General features: G+C 45.5%; 1 protein-coding gene across 3 annotated transcripts in view; it reads left to right on the top strand.

Moving 5' to 3' along the window:
- Positions 1-26453, top strand: part of LOC144755726 (interferon-induced protein 44-like) — a 210437-nt gene that overhangs the window by 140634 nt on the left and 43350 nt on the right. For all 3 annotated transcript variants that reach the window (XM_078644922.1, XM_078644929.1, XM_078644939.1), the window contains exons 5-6: positions 3064-3216; positions 17454-17625. In XM_078644922.1, coding sequence (XP_078501048.1) covers positions 3064-3216; positions 17454-17625 — 325 coding nt within the window. The remainder of the gene's footprint in view (positions 1-3063; positions 3217-17453; positions 17626-26453) is intronic.

Genomic DNA, 26453 nt, shown 5'->3' with positions numbered 1-26453 from the left:
AATTGCTCTTTTCTTTTGCTGCTAATTGCTATCGTGATACTTTTAATATTTGCTGCTAGCACAATGCACATTAGTTTCGTCGCAGAGAGCACATTGCACTTTATTCAGTCATTATAGACTGTTATTGGCAAATGGTTATTATTAGTTGCTAGTATAATGCACTTTAGTCTCTAACTAGAAAAGGGTTAAGCAAATGCTGATCAGCTTATTGTAATGCATTATATCCATATATGTTCAATCAGACTTTGTGCTTGATATGTACTTCTTTGTAATGATTTTAATTAAATAACAAATAAATGTACTTACTTGCATTTGCCAACGTATATACTAAAGCCACACTCCCTCAACTTGGTGCAGGCCTTTTGAAGCAGTTGTTTCTGACTTGAGCTTATCCTCTATTTTACAACAATTGGAACTGCAGATTTGTGAAGATATTTCAGTGATTTTGCATGTGACTAGGAGGGAACACCTAGTAACAAGTTGTGGAACTGCTGTTTCATGAAAAACGTTCAAGGGAGTTCCATTCCACTTTTGAGGGACACCTAGTGACAACTATTGGAACTGCAGGTTGAAGTAAGAATTTCAATGCTTTTGTATTTGACTTGTGAGGGACACCTAGTTACGATTTGTGGAACTGCAATGTGAAAGAATATCTTTGCATTTGACTTAAGCAACACCTAGTAACGACTAGTTGAACTGCAACTTAATGAATTTCAAGACTTGTGAGGGACACCTAGTTACGATTTGTGGAACTGCAATGTCAAAAGAATATCTTTGCATTTGACTTGAGCAACACCTAGTAACGACTAGTTGAACTGCAACTTAATGAATTTCAATGCTTTTGATTTTGACTTGTGAGGGACACCTTGTAAGGATTTATAGAATTGCACCAGTCTATCAATGCTTTTGCATTTGACTTGTCAGGGACACCTAGTTACCGCTAGTGGGACTGCAGCTTCATTTAAGAATGCTAATGGTTTTGCAAATGACTCTATAGGGACACCTAGTAATGACTAATGGAACTGCAGCTTCATGTTAGAAGTTCAATACTTTTGCATTTGACTTATGAGGGACACTAAGTAACAACTTGTGGAAATGCACCTTCACAAAAAATATAAATGCATTTCCATTTTACTTGTGAGTGAAGCTAGATTTATTTGAGTAGCAAAAGAGTATATCTACATTTTTATATTGAAGCCACACACCCTCAACTTTGTGATGGACATTTTAAGCAGTTGCATCTTAATCAAGAAGGTCATTTGGGCCAAGATGTACAAAGCCCAAGGCAGCACAGGGGCTTCAGTGAGACTCACAAAGCCACACAAAGCCATCTTGCGTGGCTCTGCATGGCCAGTGAATCTGTACTAATGCAAGACAGCATAAGTAGCTGCCTTACATTACATTACTCTGCCCTGGGAAGGTCTTCATGGCTGGTGCTTCAGTGTTCCCAGGCATCCACCCATGGTTTATGCGCATTCCTAGATTTACTATGACTAATTAACCTGGGACTGTGTCAAAATGCTACACCTTCCCAGGTGAAGTATAACAAGGTGAAATATATTTCTCCTTATTTCTTTTCCTCTTTCTACGTGTGTGGCTGCAGCACATGTAGAAAGAGGGAAAAGCTTTCAGAGTATTGTTTTGTGCAGCAAGGTGCCCCTTCCTGCATAAAACAATCCTGGCTGTAACACAGGCACATGTGCTCCATGGTGCAAGGATGCCTGTGTTGGTGCTAGTGCGCCAGTGCAGAGGCGGAACCGGAATGTGCCATATCTTGGTAGATATGGTGCATTCTAGCCCTCTGTTTGTCGCACAATGCACCAAGATGTCTTGTTCGGTTGCATTGCTTGACTTGTTAGTAAATATGCCCCTTAGTAACAACATGAGTTAATGCAGCATCATGATAGACTTTTTGAGCAGTTGCTTCTGACTTGAGAGGTACATCTAGTAAAGTTCTGAAAGGCTGCAGTCTTGTTAAAAACTGCACACAGTTGCTTCTGACTCTGAAAGGACGTCTAGTAATTACTTGAGGTAACTGTACCTGTGTTAAAGGCCAAACCAATTGGCTTTGTGGATGCTTGTTATAAGTATTTCTCCCATAGCACGTATTCTGAACAGTCATATAGGATGAAGTTTTGTCATACTTTTTTATTCATTTCAGTATAGTTTATATTTCACATGACACAAACCTCAGAATTATGTTAATGTGTATGCACACTTAAAATACACATTTTAAGAATCTGATTAATAAATACATGGCTTCCTTTCCACCAGTTAAAGAGTACAGTCACAGTGGGAATTTTTAGCATTTGGTCTTATTTGTAACAAGCCCTATCTTGTTTTGGGTGTTCCTTTTCCCATCTCCCTTTCTCCTCCCTTTCGAATTACTGTATGACTTTGAACATCAGTTACCTAATTATTTCAAGCCAGTTGAATAGTCAGTTGAAAAAACTTTATTCGACCCCTGTCAGAATAATGTTTCCACCATTTAATTTCTTCTTCAAAGAATATATTAAAATTGCTAGATACTTGTGCTCAGGGTTTCTTGCCAATATATTATCCAGCTAATAGACTCATGCGTCTGTATGAAGACCCTTGATGGTACTTAAAGTCCTCTTCTAATAATAACTTTTTTTATCTTATAGTTTTTCATACTGCACATCTGTAATTTCAAAGTGGTGTAATAGTTATAGAAACCTACCTCCGATGGCTCCTAAATGATCTCTTTCAGCATGTGCAGGTGCAACCCTCTTTTTCCTCTTTCTCCTTTATATCTTTCTGGTTTTCCATTGTTCACACCTATCATGTTGTTGCTTAAATTTCGTACTCCCGTTATCTGCTTCAGGTGCCCTAATTGTCTAGTATTCACTTTCAGCATTTTCCCTACCAGATAAATGTGCGTTCAACTCCCTCTTTTACTGAATCAGTACTTTAAACTGTGGAATTTCCGGCTCTAGGCACTGTTGGAAGCAATGGTTTTTCCTTTTTTTATTAAATTTGTCTTACAAAACTTTAATCGTTAACTTCTTAAACCTATATCATGCCTATTTTCCTTGTTTACAGTTTAGAGCATACAATATCAAAGATGGAAAAGGTGGAAAGTTATTGCCCTTTGTTTTATGTGATTCCATGGGACTGGAAGAAAAACCGGGTGCAGGTCTGAAGACTGAGGACGTACCAAAAATACTAGAGGGTCACGTTCCTGATAACTACCCAGTGAGTAATTCATAAAAGCTTGTTCGCTAGAACATGTTTCAAAATATTTATATTATTTTACTGTCTTATATTCATTCACTTGAATTGCACTTTATAGTAGTTTTGTAGTCATATTTAAGTATATCAATCAATCAATCAGGGGTTTTGTATAGCACGCTACAAGGCGCTAGCGGGGGAAGAGGGAACAGCTCCGGATCAGTCGAAGAGCCAGGTCTTGAGGTCGTTCCTGAATGTGTGCAGGTTGTGGGAGCGTCTGATGTTCACCGGGAGCTCATTCCAGGTCTTGGCTGCGATGTGGGAGAAAGCTTTTCCACCTGCTCTGTTTCTGCGGATTTGGGGGACTTCTACCAGAGGGAGGACAGCAGAGCGGAGGTTCCTCTTGGGTATGTGGAAGGAGACCCTCTAGTTGAGGTTTTTGGGTCCGATGTTGTAGAGGGATTTGTAGGTGTGGGTGAGGAGTTTGACGGTGATCCTCTTCTCGACGGGGAGCCAGTGAAGGTCTCGTAGGTGTTGGGTCATGTGTTTGTGATGCGGTGTCCAGAGGACGAGTCTGGCTGCAGCGTTCTGGAGGGTTTGGAGTTTGTGTAGAAGAGTTCGGTTGATTCCGGCGTAAAGGGCGTTGCCGTAATCCAGTCTGCTGGTTATGCGCACGTGGGTGACAGTCCTTCTGTAATCGGTGGGATCCATTTGAAGTTCTTGCGGAGGATGCGCAGGCAGTTAAAACTGGTTGAGGCGACAGCGTTGATCTTTGCACAGGATTCTTCGTCAGTGAGAGGATGAGCTGGGTGTCGTTGGCATAGGATTCTATGCTGAGCCCATGCTGTTTGACAATGGCGGCGAGGGGGGCCATGTAGATGTTAAAGAGCATGGGGCTGAGCGATGATCCTTGGGCCACTCCGCAGTTGATATCAATGGGTTTGGAGAGGAAAGAAGGAAGTCTGATCCTCTGGGTTCTGCCCGAGAGAAAGGATTGGATCCAGTCGAGGGCAGCTCCTTGAATCTATGCATCGTGAAGTCTGGCTGCGAGCGTGCAGTGTGAGATGGTGTTGAAGGCTGCGGAGAGGTCTAGAAGGATGAGGGCTGCAGTCTGACCCTGATCAAATAGTATGCGGATGTCGTCAGTGGCGGCGAGGAGGGCGGTCTCGGTGTTGTTGTTGCTTCGGAATCCGGACTGGGAGGCATCTAGGATGGAGTTGTCTTCGATGAAGGTGGTCAGCTGGGTGTTTACGAGTCTCTCTGTGACTTTGGCAGCAAAGGGGCGGAGAGAGCTGGGCCAGTAGTTTTTCAGGTCCGTTGGGTCGGCTGTTGGTTTCTTGAGGAGGGGCTTAACCTCCACCCGCTTCCAGTTGTCTGGGAAAACGCCGGATCCAAAGGAGGCGTTGATGGTCTGTCCTAGCTCGGGTGCGATGGCGGCGGCAGCCCTGGGGAATATGTGTGGATGGCAGGGGTCCGTAGGGGCTCCTGAGTGGGTTTTCTTCATGGTCGTGGTGATGAGCTCGATGGTGGCGGGGTTCCAAGTCATGACGGTTGGCTTATCGGTGGCTGCTGAGAGGCTTGTGGTGTCTGGCATCTGTTCGCTGAAGTTGTCTTAGAGGACCTTGATCTTCAGATGGAAGTAGGAGCTGACCTTGTCGCAGAGATCTTGGGAGGGTGTGATGTCTGTCGCTTCGCTGGGGGGTTTGGCGAAATGCTGTATGATGTTGAACAGCTCTTTGGCGTTGGTCTTGTTGGTCTGGACTTTGTCTCTTATGAAGGTCCATTTGGTGTCCCTTATGCGCTGGTGGTATTCCTTCAGGGCACTCCTGTGGTTGTTCCGTGCTTCTGTGGTTTTCTGACTTCATCACGATTTCTCTAGGTGTCTGCAGGAGCACCTGGCTTCTTGTAGTTCTGTGGTGTACCAGGCAGCCTTTGGCGGGCGTGGTTTGGCAGGGATGGCGGAGGGGTGCAAGCTTGTCGGTGCAGCAGGAGATCCAGAGGTGAAATTCCTTGGCTGCGTAGTTGGCCTCGGTTATGGAGCTGGGGGGGGGCTTGGAGGAGGGTGCTTTTGAGGTGTTCCTCTGTGACCTTGCTCCAGTTCCTTCATGGTGGACGCGAGGTGGGCTTGGGTGCGGTGGTGGTGTTGAAGGTGAAGTGTACACAGTGGTGGTCCATCCAGAGGGGCTGAGTGGTGTTGCTGAAGCAGATGTGTGTCCCTCCTGCGAAGATGGGGTCAAGGGTGTGTCCTGCTCTGTGAGTGGGCGTGTTGACCAGCTGCTTCAGTCTGAGGTTGTCGAGGAGAGAGGTGGAGTTGGGGTCGTTGCTGTTGTCGAGGTGGAAGTTCAGGTTTCCTGAGTAGAATGTAGTCCATGGAGGTGATGGCATGGGGTGCGGCGAGCTTGGCGATGGTGGTGGCAGACTGGGTGCGAGGCCCTGGCGGTTTGAAAATGAGGTGGTGTGGAGCGTGGTCCTGGGGCTCGTCTGGATCTGGAAGTGGAGGTGTTCAGTGTTGGAGTGGGGGTCACACGTGCTGGATGTGGAGAGTCAGAGAGGCATCTTGTGTGCGATGGCGAGTCCTCCTCCAGGGCAGTGGTGGTGGTCCGTCCTCTGGATCTTGTTGCCATCTGGGATGGCGGTGGTGATGTCGGGCCGGAGATGGCATTGGTCCAGGTTTCCGTGAAGAAGACGACGTCGGTTGAGAGGGTGTTGATCCGGTCCCAGATCTCTATGGCATGTCGGTGCAGGGTGCCCACGTTGAGGAGGATGCATGTCAGGGATTCGGTGGTGCGTGCGTTAGGCGGGCCTTCGGTGGTCGTGGGGGATTTGTCGATGGTGAAGGAGCTATGTTCGGTGAGGACCTTCAGCAGTCAGTGTGTCTTCCGGGATTGAGTGTGTGGAAGGTGGTGAAGTTGTAGCGGTGAGACCTAGGCGAGCCAGGGTTCCTGGCGCTGGCCGAGCTCGGGACACGGACGGGCACAGACGGGATTGCTTTAGGCGCACCCACTGCACGTGTCCGCTGCGCGACCACGCAGTGGCCGCTATTAAGTAGGGGAGGGGGAAGGACTGTAGGTAGGGAGGCGGGAGCTGAGTAGGTGGGAGGGGCAGCAGTGGTGTGAATAACGGCAGAAACTTAGGCTAAAGGACAAAATAATAACACAACACAAGAATCAGATACAGAACAAGTGACTCCAAAAACGCTAAGGAGGCCACATGGGCACACTAACAATAATACCGGAGCAACAAGTGAGCAGGGCTGCCGACGCAAGCCCGGTTGGATGAGGAGGGCTCTGTGTGCGGCACTAGTATAGATATAGGGATATAGGATGCATAACCGGTAACCGTATAACTTAGTTACATTTTGCCATGATGCCATCAACGGGATCTGGTGACCTAAACCATGAGGCCAAAGGCCCTGTGGTTTTTAAATGTTAGTAGTGACCCAAAATGGCAGCATTGAACCATATTACACTTAGTACTTGTTCCACATTTTTTATATTGCATATTTGTTTGGTGTAGTTATAATGGAAGAAATCAGTTTTCTTCAAATTGCAGCTACCAGTGGGCTCTAATTAGAATTACATATTTTAGTTTTTGTTTATCTTTCAGGAATAAATTGTTCCTAAAACAATGGACAATGATGATAGTACATTTAGCACATCCACGGCTCTAGTTTTTGTGCATAGTTATGGATTTGCCATGTTTGCTTCAATTTGTAGTTTATGAAAATAATGCTGTCGGAGAATGTGGTGCATACATTTCCTTTTTGGGCCGCATAATTTAGATAACCGTGCCCTCTTATTTGGCTTTTTCGCCACATATGTAGATACTCTTGCCACATAATTGTATCCAGCCTTAGCCCTCCAGACAGTAGTAAAGCCCTGCAGAGTGGTTTTGGGGCTGTCATTACAATGTTAAAATCGATATTTCACAGTAAACTGTGAAATATTTTTCGTACTTCATGGTTTACTGTTATGCTTTCCGATCTGCTTGATATTACCTTGATATGTGCTAAGACTGTTCATCTGTGACCTTCCTGTATTTTGAAAGATTCAGTAATGTTCACTTCCGATCAGCGTCGGCAAATGATCATTTTAAGTTGTTACTTATTTATTTTTGATATATACATTGTCTTTTATATGTACCGGTAACTATAAATGGGTGTTGCAACGATGGTCTAAAAGAGAGCGATACTGTCATTTCAAAATCTGTCATTGTTAGCTATGTAAAAGTATCCTATTTTTTTGCACATCTCTTCCCAAAGATGTGACCCCTTATGCCATCATTAAAATGTAACCTATGCCTGTAAAAGGTTCGAGAAGATTACAGTAAATAAAATGAATTTGAGGCCTCCAACAAGCAGAGAGCAGTTTAAAGCAGCATACAGTCTTCCAGCATCAGAAAGATGAACTGTAGATATTGTTCCAGTCCATTGACGTGTCCTTGTGCATTTCTGCTAACTGGGCCACATCATGTGTGACACCATCAGCCAATCAAAATGACTCTTGCTTTCTACAACTTGCAGTTTTGTGTTAACCATTATAAATATAGACTTTGCTTAAGATGTCACACATGATGTAGTTTGTAGCTGCAGAGGAGTGCATCTGTGCCTGTCTGTGAGTTCTGCATGTCGTTAAGTGGATCTTCAAATATGGTGTCACTCGCAGCTAACGTTTCTCTCTTAATTCCTATCACTAACTAAGATGCATTGGAAAGAAAAGCTGAAGCTATCCACGATTGTCTTCCAAATGTTGTGCTTCCCTGATTCACAATTCCAGGTGCCCATCGTCTGGCACTCTCTGTGTTCGCTTCAGGGATGAAACCCCGGGCACGTTTGAGGCAAACATCCAGCGTTTCAGGGAGGGGCACCGCCCAGATGGCTCATGATATGCATTACCCTGAGCTGTTGCACATGACCCTTGACCCCCCTCCTCTGATGCATATTGCCATGTGCTCCCTACTCTGCTCATCATGTGCCCTACTAATTCACATGACCATGTTGTCTTTGTTCATCATCATATTCCTTCCCTATATGTTTTCAAAATGTATTTCTATACTCTTTTTGCAATGTAGTAGACCCTGCCAGGGAGTTCTTTAGTCTTTGTAAATTTGTCACTTATGTTTATATTTTTGCTGTACATCCTGTGCTTGCTGTGTTTGAAATTATTTTCCTTTTGCCTGCGTTGTTTTGATTCTATGGCCTGCTATTGTTCGCCAGGAAGTTCTTTAGTCATTGTAAAATGTGTCATATTTATTCTTACTTTTGCTTGTACACTCTGTTCATGCTATTTTTGTTTGTTCTATTCCTGCAACAGTTCTCTCATGTAACGTAACTGGTTCTATTGTACAGTGCTCTGACACCTTCGGGTAAAGTCCGCGCTTTATAAAAATGCATTAAATAAATAAATAAATAAAATAAGAGGATCAGCCTCCCACAGTAAAACTGCTGAAGCAGATGCCTTGTGTGAAGTTCCTCCAGCTTGTACCCTACTCTTTAATTAGAGTGAGAGTACTATCTCTAATGTGTTTGCTTTTGCAACTTTTTTTTATGGCGCCATAATGTGTGAGGATTATTTTTGTTGGGCCGCTCTGATACTGGGAAAGTTGCTATACAGCCTCATCCTTCGGAAAGTGTATAAATGCGTAATGGGACAGGTCTCGGTCAGCCGCTCTGTGGATGAAGTGCTTTTTATGCTTTTCTCTGTGCTCTGACTGGTGTGTGCGCTATCCATAAAGCTCTGTACAGATGGCTTCCTATCGGATTTTCCTGGCCATGAAGGTTGGGGGAACCCTACCTTTTTGGGCTGCAGCTGCAGGCCGATCCTGATACGTTTCTGGACCTGGCACTTGGTCTACCCTGTGCACTGCCTGTGTGTTGCCTGGTGAGTGTGACAGAAGACATGCATATGCCATCTTGCCGATAGTCTGAATACTGACAGTGTGGCATTGAGGCGATCAAGCAACTTATGTTGTGTCTGGTCATGTGGAGACATGTACCAAATGATGGTGAGTAGCATTTGCTTCCTGTTTGTCATTGTAACTGTCTGTTGTTTGCCTGCAGTGTGCTCTTAATACTTTCTGCACTGTCTTCGAGGCCGGTTGTGCTCTGTATTTCTGTCAATTCTGCCCTTAAGTTTGCCATGGAGCTTGTTCTCCCTATTTTACAGCCTGGCCTTCTCAGTCCGTATTACATATACAGCGCTCTTTCTCTCTTTGCGCCACAGTGCACCTTTGAAAAGGTGTGTCATGAGCAAACAAGGAAAGTGCGCCATAATACCATGAATGCCCTACCCCCAGGGCAGCTGCCAACTTGTGCTGCCCCGGGTGCAGCACATTAAAGTGAAATACAGAGCTGCTGCTTCAAAGTCGCTCTGTGTTTAACAGCGCAGTCGGCATGCCGCATGCACTTTCAAGAGAAGAGAGAGAGGGATCCCCTTGAAGGCAGGTCCAGTGAGTGACTACATCCATCTACAGGGGGATGTCTGTGGGGTCCATGGGACCCCCATTCTCCCCTCCATAGGGCTGCCTTTAGGAGGAGTAGGTGAAAGTGCACCACTTGTTCTGGCGCTCTTTCAGTGCACCTTCTAAAGGCATGTTTGCCTCTGCACCCACATCCTTAATACAGCACTGGAGCAGATGCAAAGTTATTCCCTCATTTACATGAGACACGCCCCATGCAAATGAGGGAAACGCCCTTTTATGATAGAGCTGGTGCAACATGTGCACCAGAACTATAATGTATTATAGAAGGACAAGCGTCTTTGGCTTTTTCTGTAATACTAAAGTGCCCCGTGAGCACGCAAAGCAGGTGCACATGCCTGTTGCACACCTGTATCTGAAAGAGACACGTTAGTGATAGACTCCTTACCTCAAAATATCCCCAGGCGTCAGACTGGATCCGAAATTTTTTTGCGTAGCAGTACCCTTGCGCGTCGGTAGGTGTTGTCTGCGGCTCCGCGTCCGTCGTTGGCGTAGTGGGCGCCGTGATGACGTCGTCTGAGTACTTAGACGCCGCCTCCGCGTGCTGACGTCAGTTCTTCTTTTTTCCGCCCCAGCAGCGCAGATCCGGAAAAAGTGGTACCTTAGTCACTTTTTGACTAAAACTTTTTTGATCTTTTGATCTTCCTTTTTCGAGTCTTCGACTCCATACGGTGCCGGTAGGGATGCCAGGTTTTAAGCCCTGTGAGGATTGCGACCGGCTGATGTCGGTCACCGACCCTCACCGTCGGTGTCTCCACTGTCTCGGCGTCGATCACGACGACAAGGCCTGTTCCGCCGGGAAAGGTCCCGATCCGGACGGAGGTTGAGGGACCGGTCGCGGGAGAGGAGCCATCGGAGCTCCGGGAGTCGACATCACTCCTCAGGGTCGAAGTCGTCAGGTAAGCACAAGAAGTCGAAGAGGCGTCATCGCTCTTCCGACTACCCCCGACGCTCGCGCGACGCGGCCGGGGGTTCAGGTGGCACCGCCCACGCGGCTCCGTCAGAGTCGCAGGCGCCGCGTCCGGCCTCATACCCTCCGGTCCCTGGGCCTAACGCGACGCCGGGGGAGATCGAGCGGTTCCTCATGGCCATGAGGTCCCTCTCTCCTCCGACGGGCTCTGCGGCGCCTTCGGGCCCAGCGGACACGTCTTGGGGTCCTAGCGGGTCGGGGGCTTCGGCCCCGACGCCGTCGAGTGCTTCGGCTCCGACGCCGCCGGCGCCTTCGGGCCCGGCGTCGCAGGGCCCCGCTGGATCCGGTTCCGGATCCGGGTCATCGCCGGTGGATTTAACAACCTCCTCGGCACCGACCCCGCAGGTGTCACCCCGGCGCCATCCTCGGGCGGCGCCGTCCCCGATGCCTCCCTCAACCCGGTTCCGCGCCGGACCGGCGCCGCTGGGCGCCGCTTCAGACGCCGTTCGGAGAGTTTACTTTCCATGAACCGGCCCCATCATTTACCAACCCTGAGTACCAGGAGATGGGTGCTGAGGAGGATTGGGAGGGGTCTGAGGACCCTCTGGCACGTGAATGCCGGTCTCAAGAGGACTGTGCAGGTGAACTTGGGGAGGCTAGTGGTATAGACACTTCGCCTGACACTGTCTTTGTCTCACCTCCTACCGTGGTTACGGAGGAGAGGGCAACCTATAGTGTGGTGTTGATGAGGGCAGCCAAGGCCTTGGGTCTTGAGCTCCCCGTCGCGGCCGTGAGGACTAACCTCCTCACTGAGGTCCTTAAGCCGCAGTCATGCTCAGCCGAGCCTCTGCTGCCGTTTAATGAGGCCTTGACAGACGTTCTTTTGGGCACTTGGTCCAGGCACGCTACGGGTTCGCCCGTAGATAGGAACGTGGCCAGACGCCACCGCCCGGCCCCGGGCGACCCATGTTTCCTGTCCACCCACCCCACCCCCGAGAGCCTGGTCATCCAGGCCTCCAATTCCCAGACCGCATTCCCGTTGGCTCCGCCGGACAGGGAATCCAAGAGGTACGAGCAGTACGGTAAAAAGATCTTCTCCTCCCTTAGTCTGGGACTGCGGTCTTCCAACACCGCCTGCCTCTTGGGCCGCTACACCCACTCTCTGTGGGATACGGTTGCGGAAGTGCTGCCAGAGTGCCCGTTGGAGGTACGGGCCAAACTCGGCCAAGCCCTTGTGGAGGGCCGGGATGCAGCCAGATATTCTATCCGGTGTGGGCTGGATACCACCGACTCACTAGGTAGAGCGATGGCAACGACGGTGGCGGTCAGACGCCACGCCTGGTTGAGGTCCGGCAACTTTTCGGCCGATGTCCAAAACACACTGATGGACATGCCGTTTGATGGCCGTCGCCTTTTTGGCGACAAGGCAGACTATGCGCTTGAGCGCTTTAAGGACTCCAGGGCTACGGCCAAGTCCTTGGGCCTCTCGACCCCGCGCCAGCAATCGGCTGCCTTTCACTCCTTTTCGTGGCCACGGAAGGGGTGTACCCACACGTGCTGCCAGCCACGCTCCGCAGGGTAATACCCAACGCGGTGGCGGCCGTGGAAACCGCCGTGGCGGCGGTCAGGGACAACGGCGAGGTCAGTCCACACCTTCCCCCGCAGCATCCGCCTCAAACCCTCCTAGTCCGTGCTTTTCAGCCCATGTGACGCCAGTGGGGGGCAGGGTTTGCCATCACCACTCTCACTGGCGCACTGTCACTTCGGACAGGTGGGTGCTGCAGATCGTCCGAAGGGGCTACTCCCTCACCTTCGAGGCGACTCCTCCAGCCATGCCACCGCAGAACCACCATGTGTCGGGGGATCATTTGCGACTTCTGCAGGAGGAAGTTACGGCCCTCTTGGCCAAGGGGGCCATCGAGCGCGTTCCTGGGCCAGAAGTAGGGTGTGGTTGCTACTCCCACTACTTTCTGGTACCCAAGAAGGGCAAAGGGGGCCTACGCCCTATCTTGGACCTACGGAACGTCAATGGCTTCCTCCGGAAGGAGAAGTTCAAAATGCTGACACTAGCTCAGGTCTTAGCTGCCCTAGACCCAGGAGACTGGATGGTAGCGTTGGACTTGCAGGACGCTTATTTCCACATCCCCGTCCTGCCGGCCCACCGGAGCTACCTGCGGTTCACGGTTGGCCACGAGCACTTTTACTATACCGTGCTCCCCTTCGGTCTTACCAGCGCCCCACGGGTGTTCACAAAGGTGATGGCGGTGGTCGCAGCTCATCTGCGCAGGTTAGGGGTTTCAGTCTTCCCCTACCTCGACGACTGGTTGTTGAAGGCGGGCTCGCCCCAGACAGTCTGCAGCCACCTCCAGACTACGGCAGATCTCCTGCACCAGCTGGGGTTCTCCATCAATGTGCCAAAGTCACACCTGTGCCCCTCTCAGAAGCTTCTCTCATCGGAGCGGTTCTCGACTCGGCGCGGTTTCGGGTTTTTCCACCCGAACAGCGGGTCCGGGATATTCAGGCTCTGATTCCCATCTATCAGCCTTTGTCCCGGGTCTCGGTCAGGTTGACGCTGCGGCTTCTGGGGCTGATGGCCTCCTGCATCCTACTGGTGCATCACACCAGGTTGCGGGCTCTGCAGTGGGACCTGAAGTTTCAGTGGGCCCAGCATCAGGGCAACCTGTCCGACCACGTCCTGATCTCGGAGGGCACTGCGAGACAGCTGCAGTGGTGGCTCACGGACCGCGATTGGGTCAGCGGCAGATCCCTCTCCCTTCCCCAACCGGAGCACGTAGTTGTGACGGACGCGTCCCTCCAGGGCTGGGGAGGCCACATGGGAGAGGCGGAGATCAGAGGCCTCTGGAGTCCGGCGGAGGCCCGGCTCCACATCAACCTGTTGGAGTTACGGGCGATTTGTCTAGCACTGAAAGCATTCCTCCCCTTTGTCCGGGGTAGTGTAGTGCAGGTGTTCACGGACAACACCACCGCCATGTGGTGCTGCAACAAACAGGGCGGCGTAGGGTCATGGACCCTTTGCCAGGAGGCTCTGCGCCTTTGGCAGTGGCTGGAACGCCAGGGAGTGACCCTGGTGGCTCAACACCTGGCGGGTTCTCTGAACGCCAGGGCGGACGAGCTCAGCCGTCGGTGCATGATGGATCACGAATGGCGTCTGAACTCGGACGTGGTGCAAGGCCTCTCAGCAATGGGGAGAGCCTTGGTTAGATCTATTCGCCACCGAAGAGAACGGGCAATGTCATCAGTTCTGCACGTTGGAATTTCCAAGGCGGCATTCGCTCGGAGACGCTTTTTGTCGCGAGTGGAGTTGCGGTCTGTTGTACGCCTTTCCGTCTATACCATTTCTGCCCAGAGTGCTGAAGAAGATCAAGCACGACCGGGCCCAAGTCATCCTTGTGGCTCCGGACTGGGCACGAAGGTACTGGTATCCAGAGCTTCTCAGTATGTCAGTCGATCCCCCGGTTCGTCTGCCTCTTCGGGAGGACCTTCTGTCGCAGCAGCAGGGGACGGTCCTCCACCCGAACCTGTCCAGTCTCCACCTCCATGCTTGGAGATTGAGCGGCGACAGTTGAGGCCATTTGACTTGCCTCCTGAAGTCTGTAATATCACTCTGGCAGCCAGGCATCCCTCCACAAAGTCGGTATACGCCTGCAGGTGGAACAGATTTGTGGCATGGTGCACAGCAAAGGCTGTGGATCCACTCTCTGTCCCTCTTTCTGAGGTTCTCCTCTTCCTTCTTTCTCTTGCCCAGCAGGGCTCTCCTCTGAGCACTATCAAGGGCTACCTTTCTGCCCTTTCAGCCTTTCTGAGGCTGCCTGATAAACCTTCTTTGTTCAAGTCCCCTATTGTAAATAGATTTCTAAAGGGCATCACACACACGTTCCCTCCTGTTCCGTTTGTGATGCCTCAGTGGGACTTGAACCTTGTTCTTACGTTTCTGATGTGCGCTCCCTTTGAGCCACTTCACAACTGTCCTCTCCGCCTTCTTACTCTGAAGACTGCTTTCCTGGTTGCCATCACCTTTGCCAGGAGAGTGAGTGAGCTCCAGGCCCTTTCTTGTACTCCACCTTTCCTTTCTGTCCGGACAAAGTGGTGTTGCGTACTAAGCCATCTTTCCTGCCCAAGGTTGTCACGGCCTTCCACATCGGGCAGTCTATCACCTTGTCAACCTTCTTTCCGCCACCGCATCCCTCTAAAGAGGAAGAGCGGCTCCACCGTCTGGACCCAAAACGTGCGCTCTCATTCTATTTGGATCGCACACGCCAGTTCCGGGTGGATGACCAACTCTTTGTTGGTTACGTGGGCGCTAAGAAGGGGAAAGCGGTGCACAAGAGGACCATCTCCCGGTGGATCATCTTGTGTATCCAGGCATGTTACTCCTTGCCTAAGAAGGAGCCCCCTGTTGGATTACGGGCTCATTCCACCCGAGCCACGGCAACTACAACTGCCCTGGGCCGGGGAGTGCCCTTACAAGACATCTGTCAGGCAGCTACGTGGCCATCGCTGCACACGTTTGCAAGACACTACTGCCTGGACAGCCAAGTCCGGAGGGATGGTTTCTTTGGCCGTTCTGTCCTCCAGGACTTTCTGGTGTGATTATTGGTTCGCAGACCCACCACCGGGGTTGGTATTGCTGGGGTATCTATTCTAAGGTAAGGAATCTATCACTAACGTGTCTCTTTCAGATGCACAAGTTACTACTTGTGTAACGATATATCTGTAAGAGACATTAGTTAGTGATAGATTCCTTACCGACTCACCCATCCTCCCTGTTCTGCAAACCGATATCTAGGGTTAGGGTTATCCCCTTCAGGGCCCTAGTTTCAATGGCACCAGTGTTGGTTTTTAACATGGCTCAGCGCTTCTGGTGCGGAAAAGCTGTGTCTAAGAACTGACGTCAGCACGCAGAGGCGGCGTCTAATTACTCCGACGATGTCATCACGGCGCCCACGACGCCGACGACGGACGCGGAGCCGCAGACGACGCCTACCGACGCGCAAGGGTACTGCTACGCAAAAAAATTCCGGATCCAGTCTGACGCCTGGGGATATTCTAAGGTAAGGAATCTATCACTAACTAATGCCTCTTACAGATATATCGTTACACAAGTAGTAACTTGTGCGTCACTCTCTGTAATACAGCCCCTGGTGTTTTTGTGCCTCTTGCTCTTCCCCTCCCTTACTCATTTTGCCATACATGCCTGTTTGTTGTAAGGTCCTGGGCTGGATCTAAACTGGTCTTTGGGCGTCTGTCAGTGAATTTTGGTGACTCCTGGCTTTCTGTTCTTCTGTGCATTTTTGTGTTTATTTATTCCTTGTTGCTCTGGCAACCCTCGGTTCCTGAAGTGTTGTTACTCAGTGGTAAGGGGGTGATTTCAATACTTCTGCAGACCTTGGGTCTTCCGCTTGTTCCATGCCCCCAGGGCTTCTAGATGGTCACAGCACTGTGCATTCAGGGATACAGACTTTCATTAATGTGTAGCGCTTCGTTGGTTTCCAGCTGGGGTTGCATTGTATATTGCTGACATGACCTCATGCATGTATAGCACCTGCATACCGCCTAACAGCACCAACAGCAGCAGGGCAGCTGCAAGTTGGTACCCAGTGGTGGTATATTCTGTACATTGACATGCCACTCTGATACTTTCTTTGAAATGAGTTATGCCCTTATAATGGTGCTTTGTTTTGCTAAGTGCCGCCTCTTGGCCATTTCTGAGTGCTGTTTATCCCATACATTACTATTAGTTAAATCTTATTGCATGTAAAGTTAGATTTAACACAAGTATGGTTTCAGTTGGGATTTGTAGGACACCATTTTATTCTTTTATGTCTCGGGGTGTAGAACTAATATTACCTCCCTCTCTGCTAAGTTAGTTGCCCCAATACTACCCAATCAGACATTAAATATTACAAAATTCTTCTCATAAGCAATGACTCGCTCAGGAATTAGCAATGCACCTCCACTCGAGCCACGTATTTTGACGGTGAATGTAAAGAATAGGGCCATCATCGCTTTACTTCAACGCCAGAATTCCCATTTAGACCGGTAAGTAAGTGTAATGCAGTAATACTGTATGCAGTAATTGCCACCTGTAGAATTACTGAATGTATTTCTATAGGCAATTTGTACAGGTCCTCCTGGAGGAATTTGTCACCACAAAAAGGGGCCCTTGAATACGAGAAGGACATGCAAACATTGTTCTAGTAACAATGATTTCTGATGTTGTTCCACATTCTATAGGGGACCAAAACGAGATAGTTTGTAATCCTGCAGCAATTCAACATTTCAAACGTATCTGTAATTTTGGTATGAATTTTGGGAACCAGAAATAGCCCAAATTACCTCAGCACTCCTAATGGAGGCCTTAGACCCAGGTTATACTGTGCATCCCATTATTGCTTTTCAATTCCTATTGTTTCTTTTCTATTGCTGAGGTTTATCCCATTCCCACCATTATGTAACAAGGACACATGCTGAGCGCTAAACAAATAACAAACAAATGGCGTATAGCTCTATATTTATATAGAAATCATTATGTATCCCTTTGATTGTACTCTGCAACATTAACCCCTTGGGCACGGCCGCGATTCTGCGCCTGTGCGGCCGTTTTGAAGAGTGGGTGGGTTCATGACGGCCCCCAGCCGTCATCAGCAGACGAGCACTGTGATGCATGACGGATGGGGGCCGTCATCAGCACGCAGGGGGTTAATATAAAAAGCATTAAAAGATACATTAAAAAAAATCTTAGGGTTGGTGCTTATTTGCTCAGAATTGCTACTTTAGTTCCTATTAAAAATACAGTACACAATAATTGTACTTATCTGGAGTAAAAAAGTTAATCTCATTATTTCAAACACAGTTCAACCCTTCAGCCTCCATCCAGTCCAGTTCTCTTGGTTACATCAAGTCTCCATCTCTCAAGGACAAAATCCACTGTGTCGTGTTTGTTCTGGATGCCTGCAAGGTTGGAATCCTCTCCGAAGAGCTGGAAAAGCAGCTGAGAACAATTCGTTCCGAGATTATCCTACATGGTGAGTTTGTGAAGTTATTTTGCCATTATTTTGAAGAAAAAAACTGAAACGCAGTATTACTTTAAAATAGGCCTCACGTGTTTTTCTTTAAACAAGTATTTCCAGAACACTAGTTAGGTAAATTGGCCTATGTATACTATCCTGGTCCCACCATGGAATGGACTGACCGAAACTACACTTCGTACCGAGGCTAATAAAGTGCTTAGAAATGTATTTTATTTAGCTAGTTTATGCACAGTTTAAAAAAGGCCTTATGCACATGTACAGAAATATACCCAATATTATAAACACAGAGAATAACATTTAGTTCTTGTTTTTACGCTGCTAGGCAACAGCATTACTCAAGGAGCAAGTTCATGTTTTTTTTTTTTTGTAAATGATTGCTCACATTGTACCTAGGTGAGTCGCAGGTGAACAGATCGTAGCCAGTAAAATCGAAAGATTGAACAATTCTGCCAGAAGTGTGGTTAATCTTCCTACAATAGTCCGTGCATTTCACTACAGGTTTGCCTATTCGCCATTCTTGATTTGAACCTAAATCTGTTACCCATCATATTCTTTAAGGTGTTCATACTGGATTCCAACATATTAATCCTCTCCCGCCCAGTGGTATGATTTAAAAAGTAATTGTTTGATATAGCAAATGAGTATCACCTTATTTATTAACTGCATGACGTACCCCAGGGCCTCAATATGTGCCATGCCAAATTTTACTTTTCACATTTGGCACAGAAAATCCAAGTGCACATTTCATTGCTTGGCATCCTCTTTTATTTTAGTGAACCAAAGTATATTCATTTATTTCTCTCGTATATTTTGCCACTTTTTGAAGCATATTCTTTACCACAAAATTTAGGTTTTGTGTAGGGGCTATTCTTCTGCCGCTGTATATGATAGCCTTGCAGTATTTTTTAAGCAAACTATTTGAGGGATTGTGATAAATGTTTATTGATTGATTATTTAAAATCTTTACCAAAAGAGAATGCACAATATAACATTTCAATTATAGTAATACAGTAAAAGGGCGATTACTTAAAAAAATAAGCGATAATTTCATAATGTTAAAATTCAAAAATATAAACAGTATAATAGTTAATGTTTTAAAAATTCCATTTTTTTCCATGCACTTGTTAAGAATTTTGAGAGGGCAGAGTTAATATGTATATCTTCCAAGCAAAGACACTGGATTAGTGCTTGTCTACATGTCCGTATTGATCTTTTATTGAAGTGCCTTTTTAAAAGTGTTAATCTTTCATTTTTTAGTTCTGGGCAGAGGCACAATAGATGTATGATATTTTCTTCTCCTGTGTTACACAGCCGACATGATATATTATTTTCAAGCTTTTTAAATGGCAGTGCATGAGTTTCTCCGGGCAGGATTCCGAACCGGGCTTTCATGAATATATTTTTATATTTCCAAGTCCAAGCTGTATTCAAATATTGGTGCGGACTCTTTTTTTTGTAACTGTTTATTATAGACCAAGCATGTTTCCTTTTGACCAGGGACTCTTTGTCACTGATCACAGATAGGATATCAGTTGTCTTATTTACAATTTTTTTTGAAAGATTCCTGAGGAATAGTGGTCATCCAAATCTCCTTAAGCCCAAATTCATCCAAAGCCTTCTCGAGATACTTCCAGACAGATAATTTATTATTGCCCTCTACTTCTTTCCATAAAAGCTCTGAGATTAAGTTGGCCTTGTCATTTTTTACCCTATTCCATACTTTAATTGTGTTACCCATCCGAGCATGTAGTTGGTTGTTCAAGCCAAATTCTAGTCTAATTTGGGACTGTGAGGCATTTTTAGGTAAACAGAAAAGGGATCGGAAAATTTTCGAGATTTCTTTGTTTATTGTTATTGGGTCCTTTCCGTTCAATGCTTCACTGCCATAGGTTAGGGAAGGTAACAATTTTGCAGATATAACTTTGAGTAGTGGCTGGTAGGTTAAGTTACTGGTGGATTTTTTTATCATACCAAATGCACCTGTTAGGGAGTTTGCCTTCCGGGTGATGTCCAATTTCTGGGGTTTAAAGCTACCATTGTCATCAAAAACCAGTCCTAGGTATCTATAGGTTTTAGTTTGCTCCAGTTTTTCCTTACCTAAGAACCATTTCATATTGTATTTCCTTCTTGGATTTTTTGAGACAACCATAACTTTAGATTTGGATTCATTTATTACCATTTTATTTTTTATTGCGTACTCCTGTATACGTGTAATTAACCTTTGCAAGCCAACCTTTGTTCTGCTTAAAAGAATAACATCTTTTGCATATAGCAAATTTGATATGTGCTTATCTGCAAGTTTCGGTGAATGGGCATTTATCTTGTTCAATGCTTCGGTTATATCAGTTAAAAACAGATTAAATAATAAAGGTGCCAATACGCAGCCTTGCTTCACACCGCCAAGCGTTGGTATTTCCTCAGTTAAGGATCTGCCGTTCCCAATACGAACTTTGGCCCAGGTTTTTGTATACAGGAGACTGATCAGGTATATTAAAGGCTGAGGAATCCCTTGTGCTTGTAACTTTTTCCATAAAAGATCTCTGTTGACACAGTCAAAAGCTGATTTAAAATCAACAAAACATAGAAACAGTGATTCGCTTTAAAAGATTGCCTTTTCCATTAAAATAGATAGTGCCAGGATATTGGAGGATGTACCAAGTCCTTTAATGAAGCTGGTTTGGTTTGGCGGAAGAATGTTATTCTGTTTCACCAAGTCGGATAGGATTGTTAGCAGATAGGCTGCAAAAAGTTTTGCATCAGTGTCCTGTAGCGTTATTAAACGATAGTTTTCAGGAAGCGCCCAGTCTCCTTTTTTAAAAATTGGGGATATTAAGGAGCCTCTCCAGCTTTCAGGTATCTCCCCTTTACTAACTATTTCTTTAAAGACCTTTACAAGTACTTCGGCCCATGTTTCCGGATCATCTTTGTATACAGAAAAGGGTATCCCGTTCGGTCCTGGTGCTCCATCTTTCTGCTTCTTTATTAGTTTGACAATCTGCTCCTGTGTTATCTCCATGACTGGTTCTTGATTTGTTATTGCATTTTCCTTCCATGGGCTACGGTCTTCAATTCCCTGTACTTCTGGATGTGGATTTAGATAATGGCTTAAAAAATGTACCCATTCAGTTTCAGTCAATACTGATGAGACTACCGCTTTATCCGGCCTATTTAGGGTATTAAACATCTTCCAGAACTCCCTCGAATTTCCTAGGTTACTAGCATAAAATATACGAGTCCAAAGAGCGTTATTGGCTTCAGTTTTTTCATTCCATATTATCATCTTTACATTTTTGTTTGCCACTTTCAGGGCAGTTTTAATTTCTTCTTTATCTGGGAATTTAGTCAGCTCTTTCCTTAATCTATTTCTAGTTTGTTTCATTTTCTGCACTGCGTGTGTGAGATTAATATTGGTTACCCTTTTTATTACCTGAGTCATTTGGCCATCTCTAAAGATATTGGGATTACCTTTACTAGTAGGCAATCTGGTGGTGAAACTGGCCCATTGTTCAATTGCTGATGCAAATGGTGCCTCTTCGCTGCATTCCCGTAGCCGTTTTAGTGCCAGATCGCTTGTTAGTTGGTTGTTTCGAGATTCTGTTTCCCAAATTAACTTTTTATAATTAGTGGTTCCAATTTGACCTTCAGTTGTTAGATAGATTTGGTGATTTTTATTTTTGAATAATGTGGTAATGATTTGCTGACTATGATCACTCTCCAAGACTTGCTTTAGATGGTATGATGTACAGTTGCCAAAGATATTTAGTGATACCATAGTATAAGCTATGCGGGATTTAGTACTGTGGGAGTAATAGGACCATGCTGGTGGTGAGTCTGTTGGAAATCTTCCATTGAGTGTTCGTAACCCCAAGGCTTCCATATCCTTTATAAAAGTTATACCCAATTGTTGAAGACCTTGTTTATTCAAAGGGTCTGTTACCTGAACCGGGATTGACCATTGGTGGTCTTGCGATTGCGTTACTTCGTCCCTTGTAAATGGTATTAAAAGATTGAGATTGAAATCTCCTGAAATAATAAAATCCATAAAGGGGTCCTCAATCCTTTGCTCAGGCAGATACGTAGACAGTGCTGCGTACATGGTTTTCCTGCAGATGGATGTAGGAGGGATATATATATTAACCAGCTTCAATGATCTTTTTTGTCCGTACATCCAATACCTCACTAATATAGACTGAAGCTTCATATTGTTTGTAAATATTTCAGCATGTTCCGCGTTGAGATCGATTGGAATGACAATTGCTAGCCCGCCTGAGGGACGTCCATAAGTGCACTCCTTGATAGTAGGTATTAGGTATCCTTTATAACCATGTATTATAAACGGGGTTATTGCCCAGGTCTCTTGTAGCAAAATTATTTGATAGTGCTTAAGTAGCTCGGTTATCTTGTCTAATTTGTTAGTTATACCATTTACGTTCCAAGAACAAATCGTTATTTCCGTAATGAATTTATTTGTATTTTTAGTTGTTTTTTCATGTTTTGCTTGTCAATGGGTATTATTTCCATGTAGGGCACTCCTAATCCATAAATCATTTATCCCAATTTCAGTTCTATCGATAGTGTCTTTTGCTTGGTCTAGCACTCCTTTATCTATCCGTTGATTTGGATTTCTAAGAACCGAATAGGTTGGGAGGCCCTTTTTGCCTTTTTCTGGACCATTCAGATTTAATGCTTTCAAAAGCGGTGTGGGATATTCTTTTGGCATGATTCTTTTAACCAATATTCCCCATTTACGGAAGGTGTCTTCTTGCCTTATAATTTGAGGGATTGTATTCGTTCTAGTATTATTTAAGATTATCGTTGGTCATAGAATGAGTTTACAATTGCTAAAAACGTTTTTGACGAATATTACCGTTTTCACACCAAAAGTATGCTTCCTTGGCCAAAATCTCCCCATGATGATGAATTCTGTTGATAAATATTGTTCTAACAATAACTCTTTCACCTCACGAAGATGAAGTGTAAGATCCGCTTGAAACTTGAGACTAGTAATGTCCCTCAAAAAATGGCTTCAGAGAAAATGACAATCTTGAAGCACTAGTAAACAGAGACTAGAAGCCTCTAATTTAAATTGGGAAATACAAGCATTGTTGAACAGACTCGTAATGAGGATTATTATTATGTGATTGAGCTTTGAGGTGGCATGTTTCTTCCATCATGAGAGGCAATAATGGATGGGCCATGTGCTCTCATAACAAGCATTTTTCAAATGCAGTAGGTTTCGCCTTGCCCACCCTCTCCTTAAATCATAGGATTTGGCAGAGAAATTCTACATGGGTGCATTTGTTTAAAAGATTCAAAATTTCAAAATGTTTTCCGTGGCGTCATCATGCAGAGACTGCCTACAATATTAGAGAAATTATCGCTATTTAATCAAGTTCATCTTTAGTTGGACACTGTCTTGCCATGTTTTTGGTACCTAGGCGTAGTGTTATCCGATAGCATGACTTGGAATATTCATCTGATTAAGGCGTCCCTAAAATTCTCTCAGCTATCAGGGGCCTTGCGGCGCAAGATTTGTTTATCATGTCGCCCCAGCCCTTAAACTATATAGCTCAAAGGTTATGAGTAGTGTGCTCTATGGGGCAGAACTGTGGGGTTCAGTGGATGTGAGGAAATTAACAACTATCGAAAACAAGTTTCTCAGGAGTCTTGTAGCTTTACCTCAAAGCACCCCCCTGTCATTGAAACTGGATCTGGGAGTTAGTCCTATACACGACCAAGCGAGTCTGCGCCCCCTGCTTTTTTGGCATAGGTTGGTCACCACTCCCGACTTGGCCCCTTATGTTGCTGCTTTAAATGAAGTGTCTGCCCTTGACAGGAACAAAGAAATTGGTGGATAAAATATGTCAACACTGTCCGTGCAGCAATTGGCCTCCTAAATGAGCCTGTTAGCTCCGCAACACTGTCTCCAAAGAACCTCATAAAGCGTCAATATTGGTTATGGGTAGAGCAGACCACCTACTTGAGGATTCGTCATGGTTGTTTAACCGATGTCTTTTTAGACATAAAATTCTCTAAACATCATGAGAAATATTTTGATATCATCAAAGTGCCTGGGGACAGGAAATTGTATACACAGTTTAGGTTTGGTTGTTTACCTATCAATGCTTTAATCAATCTTTGGCTAAACAAACCCAGCCAGCCTAAGGGACGCCCTTGCTGCCCAGATGCAAATGAAACTGTGGGCCATGTTTTCTTTGCATGTCCAGCTTATAATAGACCAAGATGGAATTGGTAGGTTCCATTATGTAGACAGTTGGGGACTCATAGCCACCTTGATGCCTTACGGATCTTAAGATCAGACACAAGACCATCCTTTGTATGTTCCGTTGTAACATTTCTTGGTCTGTTTTGGGCCATTAGGCGAAGGCTTCTGTCTACTCTCCTGTGTGCTGCAGCAAAGTCTCTATGATTTGAGGGTGCCGTAATTTCCAGATTCCTGTTTTTAACTCCCCTTTTAAACGTTTTTATCAAAACGTTTGATTTGATTGTTACTTAAATTTACAAAGGCAATTGGGTCTCCATCGAAAGCTTCAGAGTGAAAACTGTGGAGATCGTTAGATATTAATGCGCTTGCACTTTATTCTTGTTTTATCTATTGAATTTGGCTCTAATCAAGCTGACACATAGCTAACAATGTATCTTAGTGATCTATTTTGTGTTTACAAACTACATTATGAGATACTTGACTATTAGAACATGATGTATCAAATATTTTTTAACTGGGACAACTGTATCGTGGGTTACACTGTCAAGGAAGAATATGGGTGTATTGTTTATGGTTTTATAACTGAAATAAAGATTTTAAAATGAATTGAAGTGTAAGATCCGCATGAAACTTGAGGCTAGAAATGTCCCTCAAAAAATGGCTTCAGAGAAAATGACAATCTTGAAGCACAAGTAAACAGAGACTAGAAGCCTCGATTTTAAATCAGGAAATACAAGCATTGTTGAACAGACTCGTAATGAGAATTATTATTAAGTGATTGAGCTTCGAGATTGCATGTTTCTTCCATCATGAAAGCCAATAATGGATGGGCCATGCACACTCATAACAAGCATTTTCAAATGCAGTAGGTTTCGCCTTGCCCACCCTCTCCCTAAATCATAGGATTTGGTAGAGAGATTCTACATGGGTGCATTTGTTTAACATATTCAAAATTGTTTACATTTTTTCCTTGGCGCCATCATACAGAGGCTGCCTACAATATTAGAGAAATGATCGCTATTTAATCAGGTTCATCTTTAGTTGGACACTGTCTTGCCATGTATGGCCACAGCAGGCCATGAATTGTATACCTGTAACTGTATAGCCCATAAAGTTCTGCATGGGGTAGGCCCACCTATTCTGGGGGAGATGGTCCAGCCTTACAAGGCTCCTCGCTCTCTTCGCTCCGACCATCAACATCTTCTTCAGGTCGGGAGGGTGAAGAGGGCTAGAACTGGTGGCAGAAGGTTTTCGATAAATGTGGCCACTTTGTGGAATTCACTGCCCCTACAACTTCGTTCGGAAGCTAGTCTTCTCCGGTTCCGCAAACTTTTAAAGACGTTTCTGTTTTCTGCTTAAACCCTGCATTATTCTTTGGTAGTGTTATTATCTGGCGAGCGCTGGGATGCCTATTTGGTAACCAGGCGCTATACAAAACTCAGAATAATAATAATAATAATTAACCTCGCACTGTGAAAGCCTGCATTGTAGCAGACAAGTGTGGGTGCCATGGATGGCCACAGTGTATCAAGAATAACATTTGGGCATTCGATAGCCACAAAATGCCAAGTATTTCCACAATGCTGCCAGGATTGGATAGCACTTCGGGTAGGAAAACCGTGCATGGATTGCACAATATGCCAAGAATAAACCTTATTCTGTTCCTAACTGGCTATACACCAAAGGTGGGCATCATCATACGACGGAGACCCACAATATTTTAGAAATTATCGCTATTATGTCAGCATAATCCAGGTTTCAGCATTTTAAAGAGATGAGCATCATGTTGTGGATGTACAGAAGTTGTCAAGAATTACCAGGGTGGGGCAGTGGTTGTTATCCTGTAGATTCTTACAAGTACCATGGTGTTCATAACATTATGCAAGGGCTAGCAATGGGCATCATGTAATGCCCCCAAGTTGCCAAAAACGATTGCTATTTTGCCCAGCTTTGTACCAGAGAGGCCAATGGACATCTTCCTATGAATGTCCACAATTTCCTAAGAATTACCTCTATTGTGCGAGGCCAGGAGTTCATTTGGGTGGCCAGCGCAATTCATGCATGCACATACACAGATAAGCATGAACACGTTCAAATGCACCCACACACCGTCACAGACACATAAGCACGTGGGCACATTTATGGACAGCAATGTAATTAACTAGCCTGCACACCTACCTAGTTTCAACCAATTTTATAAAATGTAAAACAAGTTTATGTTGTTTGGGAGCTGTCCCAGTGTTTGGATTGTGCCCACAATCATATGTTCAAACAGCTCTGTAAGGACCTGGTTTATCCAGGTCGGACCGGGAGCTCAACCTTGGTCCATGAGAGGTTTCAAAAATATGTAAGCAAATTTATATGCGCTTGTCCCAATTTAAACATGACATGACATGCGAGATTATGAATTCAAAATATTCGTTTTTTACTATACACAATAAACCATATTCATAAAGTTTAAACAAATCTAATGAAAGAGATTTCATACAATATACTTCAGCTTCATACGATGTTCTTTCACATATGTATGTGCATTTTCAAAAATTACTATAGTACATAATGAACTTCAAAACATATCCCAATGCATTTCGGGTCA

This window comes from Lissotriton helveticus, chromosome 1_1 (genome assembly GCF_964261635.1).
Source record: "Lissotriton helveticus chromosome 1_1, aLisHel1.1, whole genome shotgun sequence".
In the NCBI taxonomy this organism is placed as follows: Eukaryota; Metazoa; Chordata; class Amphibia; order Caudata; family Salamandridae; genus Lissotriton; species Lissotriton helveticus.
Note: the sequence above shows the minus strand (reverse complement) of the source record. Positions and strands in the feature narration are given on the sequence as shown.